The sequence below is a fragment of the Helianthus annuus genome, chromosome 12 (assembly GCF_002127325.2).
Source record: "Helianthus annuus cultivar XRQ/B chromosome 12, HanXRQr2.0-SUNRISE, whole genome shotgun sequence".
Lineage (NCBI taxonomy): Eukaryota > Viridiplantae > Streptophyta > Magnoliopsida > Asterales > Asteraceae > Helianthus > Helianthus annuus.
Window position 1 is genome coordinate 22,922,030 of NC_035444.2, and position 10,234 is coordinate 22,932,263.

The 10,234-nt window shown below is 36.7% G+C and overlaps 1 protein-coding gene and 1 non-coding gene across 3 annotated transcripts; one reads left to right on the forward strand and one right to left on the reverse strand.

The window, feature by feature from the left end:
* Nucleotides 1-1,266: 1,266 nt before the first annotated feature.
* Nucleotides 1,267-1,340, reverse strand: TRNAN-GUU. Its single transcript has one exon. It is a non-coding gene; the product is annotated as a tRNA-Asn (tRNA).
* LOC110894384 lies at nucleotides 1,310-6,674 on the forward strand. 2 transcript variants are annotated; one of them, XM_022141612.2, is made up of 4 exons: nucleotides 1,310-1,573; nucleotides 2,910-3,523; nucleotides 4,010-4,323; nucleotides 6,182-6,674. In XM_022141612.2, exons 2-4 carry the CDS (start codon nucleotides 2,965-2,967, stop codon nucleotides 6,527-6,529), a joined length of 1,221 nt encoding a protein of 406 aa, XP_021997304.1. In that variant the 5' UTR covers nucleotides 1,310-1,573; nucleotides 2,910-2,964; the 3' UTR covers nucleotides 6,530-6,674. The 2 variants fall into 2 exon arrangements, with proteins under 2 accessions (XP_021997304.1, XP_035836745.1); XM_035980852.1 differs by having other exon boundaries at nucleotides 1,374-1,560.
* Nucleotides 6,675-10,234: the final 3,560 nt, after the last annotated feature.

A 10,234-nucleotide genomic window follows, 5' to 3' on the forward strand; every position in this document is an offset into this window, starting at 1 on the left:
ATCAAAATGGTAAATCAGCAATCCCAGGATGCTACTAGGCTATAAACACATAGACACTCACATAACTTGTTTGACCCTCTACTTGTACAATCATCCATCTCTCCTCTCTCGTACATATCACTCCCATTATCTTCCAAGCTCTAGCTTACCATTTTTACCTAAAAACATTCCTATTAAGGATGCTCAAAGCATGCATTGCTATGCTCTAGTTTGCCACTCAATTGGGCATCTAATTACAATCTTAGTGTAATATATAGATATAGTACAATGAAACACATCTAGACATATATTGGTAGGTCCTAGAGTACAAATTTATATAAACATCTACCGGCTTGAATTATTGTCATGTGGTACAACTTAACAAAGCATTTATCATCACTAAACGTGGCATGTCTAGAGAACATGTATTTATAGGAGTACAACTAACTCATTTATATATCAACTTCCATGTTTTCTTGTTACTATGTATTAAAATGCATTTGATTTAGGTTCCATTGTACTACAAACCATCAATACATCTAATTATAACTTCAAATTATACTAAAGGAATTACAATAGTTCTTATTCTAACAAATATATTTTCTTGCCAGGTTATCTTGTGTTATGTATCAGATTCAATTATTATTGTAATATACGCTACAGCTTAATAAATCAAACACGATGGAAGTTGAATACGCTTTGGATAACTTTTGATCCGTCTCAACTCATTCAACCCGTTTGGAGCGACTAACTCCTAAGGGTGGAAGAGGTGGTAACCCCTTTCAACCCAAAAAAAACCCCCACAATACAAGCCAACGGAATCTTGCCACCTCAAACAAACACAACAACCCAATTTGATAGGGGTGGGTGTGGTTACCCCTTCAACCCACACATATCACAAAAGTCAACCAATCTGGCTGACATGTGATTGGTTTGAGGGGTTGGGCCCACATCACAAAAGTCAACGAAACACCCTATGCTCTCTCATTTCTCTCCAACCCACATCGAGTTCCCCAATGCAGATTGCAAACCCATGAAGGTTGGGGACGTTACCCCCTTGAACTTGGACGAACCCGCATGCTTGCGAGCTGTCAACTCCGTTCACCCTAATGTAAGCTGTCTCGACTCGTTTATAGTTAACTATTGTGATGTCCAAAAAAAAGTTAACTATTGTATTTCTCTCCTGTCTGATTCATTTAGCCCATTAACTAACCTTTTTGTTGCCAATGTGGAGATAGCCCACTTGATACAGACTAAATAACCCAAAAAAATAACAAAAGGAAAAACCGCTAGAAGGAGGGCTTGAACCTCCGACCTTGTGGTTAACAGCCACACGCTCTAACCAACTGAGCTATTCCAGCTTCTTGCTTTCATTATTCTACTGTATCTTTATTACTATTCAATCAATGATCAGATCTGGATTCTTTGCTTTTACCCGTTGCTTGTTGTGCAACACGACGACGGTGACTTTCCCATTTATTCCGGTCTGAACCAGAAACCCCACTTGGATAATCAACAAATCCCATATCTTGAATCCACTCTCCAACGCAGATGAAGAAGCTTCGAAATGCTTGAAATACGGTGGTGTTACCAAGTAAGTGTTTTCGTTAATAATTTATGTTAGATCAGTAATGATACACAAAATCTCTAAAGGGTTTTTGCTAGTTAGGGTTTTTTGCTAGGTGGGGTGAAGTTGTTGCGGATATTAGTTGGAAAACCGGTAGATATGTGTTAGGTTATTCTAGGGTTGCGTAAGTTAGACACATGGAGGCTTGATCTGGCTGCTTTGGAGGGTGAAGTTGAAGCAGTAACTGATGCACACAAGGTGCTCGACGTAATGCCTGTGTTGGGTGTCTGCCTTGACAAGGCCTTTGTTAGGTGTCAAATTGGTATAGGGGGAAATGTGTAAATTAAAAGGGGTTAAGTGTAACGTTTGTTATGTCCGGTTCGTTAACCGGACATGTAATGATTTGAGATTAACAAACAAATAAACATATCTAGTAAACTGTCACTCATAGTAGAGCGGCTCCAATCTGTCTTGAAGAAACGTAGTGCAAAATAGTGAAAGGATATCTTGAACAAGTATGCTTTAAAAGGGTTTAGGATTTTTAATGCTCTAAGCTTGAAAGGAGAACTGTAATAGTTAAAAAATGTGTTGGTTTAATCTTGAAGGCTTTTGGTAAAGAAACAACAAATAACAGAAGCTGCCTGCACGATTAGTATCTAAAATCTGCAGTTTAGGGCTCAAGAACTTATGGCACGTTGTTTAGATGAAGTAGTTAAGGAGTAATGAGTAATGACAACGTGAGGGCCAGTGTCAAACACACAACATAGGTACAGTCAGAGATTCCATAATACCTCATCGTATGTTCTTTGAACTAACTTATTTCCCGTTATTAATCTTATTGATTCAGAATACTAGCAAGAGGTTTAGTTTAGTCCATGGCTTGATTCTCCGAGGTTTACTAGTAAGAGGTTTGCAAAAAGATTATCAAGATCCGTGCAAAATAAAAGGACGTTGGCCCGAACCCACTGACACTCTGATGGTTTATAAATGGGCTAACCTGAGTCGGGCCTAAACCTGTTGGGCCAGACGTCCTCGTTTACTACTTCATACTTTTGCTTACTATTATCCATGGATTTGGAAGGATAAAATATATCATTATGTCAGTTTCAAAGATTATTATAAAGTTATGTGGCTAGAAATGGAAAAAGATCGATGAGGACCTCATTAATTCAATCCACATCATGTGGTTTGGAACATTGCAAATAAATATTGAAAACGACCATATAAACAAGACCTTTTCAAACCAACCTCTTACTCATCAAACTTTATATTTTTCTTTTCTTTTTTTTAAGTTTTCAAACAATTTACACCGCCAGTTGTCAACACATATCAAATCAACTATTAAATTCATTCACTTTCGTAGGACACGAATTCTTCGCAACCGGGTCACCTTTAAATAAACGGATCTATCAGAGGACATGGAATTCTGGGTGGTTGCAGCAGCTACTGGTGCTGGTTATGTAGCCAAACACTGGCAGAACTTAACAGGTGAGAAAGACGGTTCATCGAAACCGTCGCCTGTGCTATCACCGCGGGTGCAGCGGGACGCACGCCAACTGTTTGATAAAATTCCCAACTCAGTTTTCCCATTGCCGAAGCTACCAACAAGTTGCTTGTTAGATGGTGATGTTTCTTCTGTTGCAGAAGAGCATAACAAAGAGGAATTCAACGGACGATACGAGTGGTTTGACTTTGACTCTTCTAGGCATCATTTACATGAACGCAGAACCAAGAACTCGAATAGAAAGTCTTTCTCGAGCCTAAGGCCGCTAGTGGTGACTAGTAATAGCAGAGATTATCAAAGAAAACAGATGACACAAGTTGATGATGTGAAAGATCAAAAGATAGTGTTTATGGAAGAAAATGAAGTACCTATAGAAGCAGAGTTCTTTGAACCAACTGGATCAGTGAAGCTTCCAAGACGACCAGAACAAATGCACGTCAAGAGATTTGAACCAAAAGATCTTCATTCACAAGGTTCGCCATTGCTTGCTAATTTCTAAAGAGTAAAATCCCATTTTCGTCCCTAAGGTTTGGCCAGTTTTGCGACTTTCGTCCAAAGGTTTATTTTTTCGCATCTGGATCCAAAAGGTTTAAAATCTTGCCATTTTCATCCAGCTCGTTAACTCCATCCATCTTTCTCCGTTAAGTCAGAGGTATTTTCCGTCTTTTTTTGCTAACTTAAAGGGCAATTTGGTCGTTTTCACTTTATGTAAAAAGACCGAATACCTCTACAAAAGACCGAATTGCCCTGTAAGTTAACAAAAAAGATGGAAATTCCCCTGACTTAACGGAGAAAAATGGTTGGAGTTAACAAGCTGGATGAAATGGCAAGATTCCAAACCTCAGGGACGAAAATGGCATTTCACTCTTTCTAAAAAAGTGTAAATCTAAGTACACATGGCAATTTTAATCTTTGTACTTGTGAATGAGTCGATTCAGAGTCATGTATGTTTGATACAGACAACGACATGGTTCCTTTGTTCCTCGGGGTTACAATCGGCATACTATCAACTATTGTAAGTAATCAGCGGGAAATTGAGCATCTAAATGAGCTACTGGAACAAGCTGAGAATATGGTTAAAGATTTACACAGTAAACTTGAAATGAAAGACGGGTTTGATACCGCAAATGAGCATGCTACGGAGTCAGACGTGCCTGCGAACTATAGCCCAGAAGCCAAAAATTTTGAGCTAACAAGTGACATTGAAGCAGAGCTCGAGGCCGAGCTTGAGAGGTTAGAAGAAAATATGCAGAGACCGTGTAGCGTACCAGAGGTAAGTTACTCATAAACGGATTGAATCAGGTAATATTTTCTCTAAGGGGCGATTTCATATATATCCCTACAAACTTGCAAAATATCATATATAGGGGAAGGTTCAAATGAAAACCACTTTTATTGCGAAAACTCGAAAACTAACTAAAAAAAGCCTAAAAAACACACCAATTTTTTTTTTTTTTACAATTTTTTTATTAAAAATCGCTAGTTTTTATATAAAAAAAAAAAAAAAAAACTTTTTTTCAAAAAAAAAAATTGTAGTGCACATGTGTAATAATTCACATGTGTAGTACTATTACACATGTGCACTACAATTTTTTTTTTTTTTTTGAAAAAATGTTTTTTTTTTTATATAATTTAAACAGCGAAAATTAGTATGCAAAAAAAAAATTTTGGTATGTTTTTTAGGTTTTTTTAGTTAGTTTTCGAGTTTTCGCGATAACTAGTGGTTTTCATTTGAACCTTCCCCATCATATATAAACCCTTATATAGTAGTTGAAATATCATATATACCCAACTCATTAAAAACAATATAATAAATGACAATTTTACCCTTGTTTTTCTAAAACTTTGAAATCTTGTATATGATCCTTAACTTCAAATATTATATTTACTCATTTCTAGCTTAATTTATTTAACTTAAATATTATATATGAAGAATACTATTGTTTATGGGAAAAAATAAAAATAAAAATGGGTAAAACCAAATTAAAGCTTAAAATGTGTTAGATAAAACTATGAAGCTAAAAGTTGTGCATATATGAAAGTTTGAAGTTAAAATATAAGGGTAAAATGATTATTTATTAGATTGTTTTTAATAAATTGGGTATATTTGATATTTTAACTATTTTGTAAGGGCATATATGATATTTTTAGTTTTGGTTGGGTATATATGAAATCTTTCAAGTTTGTAAGGGTATATATGAAAATAGGGCTGTAAACGAACCGAACGAACACGAACAAGGCCTTGTTCGTGTTCGTTCGTTAAGGAAATAAACGTGTTCACGAACGGTTCATGAACACTTACCGAACGAGATTTTATGTTCGTGTTCGTTCATTAAGGAAATGAGCGTGTTCGCGAACGGTTCACGAACACAAACGAACACAAATAAATTTGGCGAACGCGAGGAAGGATAAAGATAGATGGCCCAGAGAGTAGCACTCGAACTTGAATCCCTTATTGTGGAACGGAGGTCGATCGTATTCGTGGATGTAAATAATGAGAAATGAAAGGGAAATGATGCATAAACAAGGTCAAAGTGGGTTTCCTAGTTTAATTGTTAGGGAAATAAAATAAATAAAAGTTTAATATTATTATTTAAAAAGTAAAAATAAAATATACGAAAGTTCAAAGATCTTCAATTAAAACACAAACATATGAACATAAACGAACGCAAATCAACGAATGTTCACAAACACGTTCACGAACACCTTACCGAACGTTCACGAACACAATCGAACGAACGAGACCTTTGTTCATGCTCGTTCATTTAACTAATCGAACGAAATTTCTTGTTCATGTTCGTTCGTTTATTAAACAAACGAACATAAACGAACTTCCCGCCGAACGGTTCACGAACTGTTCGCTGAACGTTCGGTTCGTTTACAGCCCTATATGAAACTAATCCTTTCTCTAATGGGTCAAATCGGTATGTTTAAAAAAAATAGCTAAAAAGGAAACAATTAAATTCGTCTAAAGTGTATTTTTGATGCATAAAACCTCCTAAATAATCTCAAAGTTATTTGTTGAAAACTAAAATGTTCTAATAGAAAGCATTTGGGGTCAACCCGTTACGCCTCATATCGACCCAAAAAAGGTACAAGTCAGTATAACATGAATTGGTTTTATCTCGCAGAATGATTCAGACTTTGAAGCAGACATAGTTAGAGGAGACTTGAACCTAGATACGCTCACATGGCAACTCGATAGCCAATCGGAATCCGACCATGATGACAAATGGGTCAAAAGTGAAAGCACTGGGAAGCCCGATTTCACTCCGAATTACACTGTTTCACCCCTTGATTTGCGGTTACGTCTTCATGAAGTAATCGAGTTAGAACTCAGAGCTCGTATCGAGGAGCTTGAGGCAGTTCTTGAGGGAAAAAGTGGTCAAACTTATCCGGACTCTCCAGAACCGGAAGAAGATAACTCTTTCTGGGACTTTGACCACACAAGAATCGAATCTTCTTCTTCAACTCCTTAATCTGCACAAAAGATCATAAAGTACAGCCATAGAAGCACAATGTAGAACTGCAAAGATAATGTAGAACTTATATTGTAATCTATTTTTATGAAAAGAATGTATAGAGGAAAAACTTTCTTGTGTTTGTAATATACAGGATTCCACATAATGCTGCACTTATACAAACCTTGTTTTAAAAAAGCGCGCCTAAACGCGGGGCACCCTCAGTCGCAAGTGGCTGTGCTTTGACGAGGTGAGGCGATGGATGTACAAGGGCACATGAGGCGAGAGGCTTGAGGCATAGGCATGAGTTGTATACAAGCAGATTTTGTGGCCACAAGGAGAAATTGGAAGAGAACTGATTTCAACCAAATGGTAGCTTCGTCCATTCACAAAAATAATAATAATGGTACAAATGAATGGCGTTAAGAGTTTTGTACCGATATGGCAACAAAAAGAAACTACAATGTATCCCAGGAAAAAGAAATAATAAAAAGAACACATTAAAACCAAGAATCTGATGAAGCCACATAGACAAAAATCATAAGTTACTCTAAAATATAACTTAAAAATGATGAATCATATATGTAACACTCAGTGTTGGACCTAGGAATTTTTTTCATAGGGTGCGGAAATTTCAAGGGGTTGTTTGTCCATCACTATAAAATATTTTTTTTCGGTCTTGTTAAGGTGGGGTCATATAAAGAAAAGATAACCCAACTGAATTTTATATAATCAAAAAATGTACATCAAATGTCATTACAAATGCATAATATAAATTTAATATATATAAAGTTGTTTACTACGGTTTTCATTTTTGAAATCTAGCCATAACCAATGCTTTGAAAACTTGTTATTCTAATCACATTCCACGTAATTTGTATGACATTGTCTTAATCGCATTTGAACTTTGATTTCGTGAATCGTGCCTTGTATAAAACCTGAATTTTGGTTTGTTTATCTTTGAATTCCAGTCGGAATCAGGGTTCAGGTTACAAGACAACACATTAAGATCCAATACCGGATCCTGATCCTGATGAGGACCGGTAGGGGCATTCGGGTTGACCTCTGTTTCCAACGTCGCCTGTGTAGGGTCCCGACTCCTTTGTTGTACATATATGATGCGTATCTAATAGCGTAACTATAATTGTTGTTGGCTAGTTTGGTCTGGTCATTTTTGGCTTTTAGTCGTTGATGATGAGTGTTAGTTCCAACAGTTTAACTGGGTTACTTGGGTTGGTCTAGTTTTGGGTATGTGAGATTAGTAATCATCCGTAACCTATGTTTTGGATTATCAATGATGACAAATGACTGATTTTATTTAAGTCTGCTTAATGTTGTTTTTATATGAATGATGCTAATTGAATGTTTTAGTATTTGGAAAGCTGTTTGTTTTGACCATTGAATGCTTTGGTTTGGAAAGTTGTTTGTGCTTTGGTTAGATGAACATGTTAACACCTGCTGGTTTTAGTCATTTGAATGAACTTGTATTGGATGTTCATTTCATTAGCCATTTAACTAAGTACTTGAATGAACAAGTATTTGACAACAAATATCCTTTTATTCGAATGAACATGTATTTGATTGAACAAAACATTGCATTTAACTGTAATTGAGTTTTGATGTTGAAACATGTTTGACTAAACAAAGGTCTTTTGATGTTCAAACTTGAGGCAACAAACAAAGGTCAAATTGAGGAACAAACATGTTTGACTAACATAGAGGTCAAAACCAACTTAAGTATGTTGTACCAAGTGCTGTAAGGTGTTTGGAAATTGAGTAAACAGATGCTACAAATGTGTTCTAAGTAAAAAGTCTACAACGGCTTCCTAGTTCAATTCAAGAAGTCAAACCCGTTTGAAGTTCACAAAGTCAAACCCGTTTGAAGTTGAAAATGTCAACAATGTTCCAAATTTGGTTAAATTTGTTATTACGAGCTATTGTTGTTGTTAATACATTCATATTGCAAGTTAAGTAAGGTTAATCGGTGTTTAGTTGCTAGATTAGGAATTGTTTTGAATATGGAGGGTATATATAAATTATACGTTTAGCGACTGAAATCATAAGTAAAGTTATAGGGGTATTTTAGTCTTTTCACTGAATTACAAACGGTCAGTTAGTGGGAGGAACTTGATTGCGAGCAATCGACAACCACGTGGACTTGATTGTTCGGTTTTTTCAAATAAGGACTGAAAGTGTGATTGGGTGTAAACCCCATGGACTGAAACTGTAATTTACTAAAAAATATTAACATATGAAAAAATTATAGTAGTTCGAAAATCAAAGGGAGTTGGGGGGGGGGGATATTCCACGGTCCTCCCAACCGCCGAGGTGATCCCACCTCGCAGACTGCCACCCAGCAAGCCTGAGTCTGGGGGTAAATCCGCTACCATAGGGGCATTGGGAACGAGCAAGACTCGAACCCGCCACCTCCGGGTTAAATGCGGGCTGGTGGCCATTGGGCTGACACCCAATAGTTAAAAATCAAAGGGAGTTGTTCACTTGAGAAAACTCTAAATTACCTTCCTTGCCAATGACACTTGTCCTCCTCTTCTTCACTCGTATACTTCGTATGCTAGTGGATCTAATACATTTTTATTAGTTATCTAGTTTAGTAACTCTTGTAACTAAAGTGAGTTTGAACTTTGAATGAACGAGGGTGAGGGTTTCATGGAGATAAGGCCTAAGGAAAAGGGAGATTTACCCAGTCAGTTTCCTATTATTAGTTAATTTAATTTAATTTAATAGCTTGGGCTATTTCAATACTATAAGCAATGAAAACTGTAATTATCAACCCAAGAAACCCATAGCCCAGCGATCTTGAATTGAACCTCAGGTTTGTTCTTCATTTAATTTGTTATTGTCATTTGTTTCATAACATATGATTAGACCATATACGTATATGTTATTAGACCATATACGCAGGGGCGGACCTAGGTAGAGGTTTGGGTGGGCGGGCGCATCCCTTGAAAAAATAAATTTTAGTGTATTTTACAGGGCAAAATCCTGATCGCACCCCTTGAAAATTGGTTAAACCCTTCGTTCGCACCCCCATAAAATATTTTCTGGATCCGCCACTGCATATACGTGCATGCATGCATGTGGCCTGTACACAATTAAGTATTTACATAATCTACTAAACATGTGTAGGTGTTCTTCCGGAAACAGATCACCTTGACGAGATAATGGCGGATGGTTCATGTCTAATGTCCGAAAAAGAATACGCGATGATGCTAGAATCAGAGATGAGAATGGTGGAGAAGTTAGGGATCAAGGAATACACACGTACCAACAAAACTAAACCGTGTGAGGTTGTGGACATGGTTTCTAAAGTTCAAACCGCGGTAGAACGTCGTTCACAAAGGTTGAAGAAGATGGTAGATGACGCCTCGACTTGGGACAAGGTTCAGAAAAAGACCATAAGATTGAAGAAGAATCTAGAAGAAGCGTCTAGTTTGAAGAAGACTCTAGAACAAGTCTCCGCTTCGAAGAAGATTCTAGAACAAGCCTTGGATTTAAAGAAGAAAGTAGAAGCAGCCTCTAATTCTTTGGAAAAGTTGGGCAAGATGCTAATAGATGATGAGTCTACTTATCTCTAGTGTCCAAAATATAGCTTATTTGTTATTCTCTTTAGTCTTTACTAGTTATGATGCAAGAATAAATTTGTGGCTGATTTAAATTGGAATTCTTTCTAGAAGTAAGTATTTCTCCAAGGACTTTGTCTGA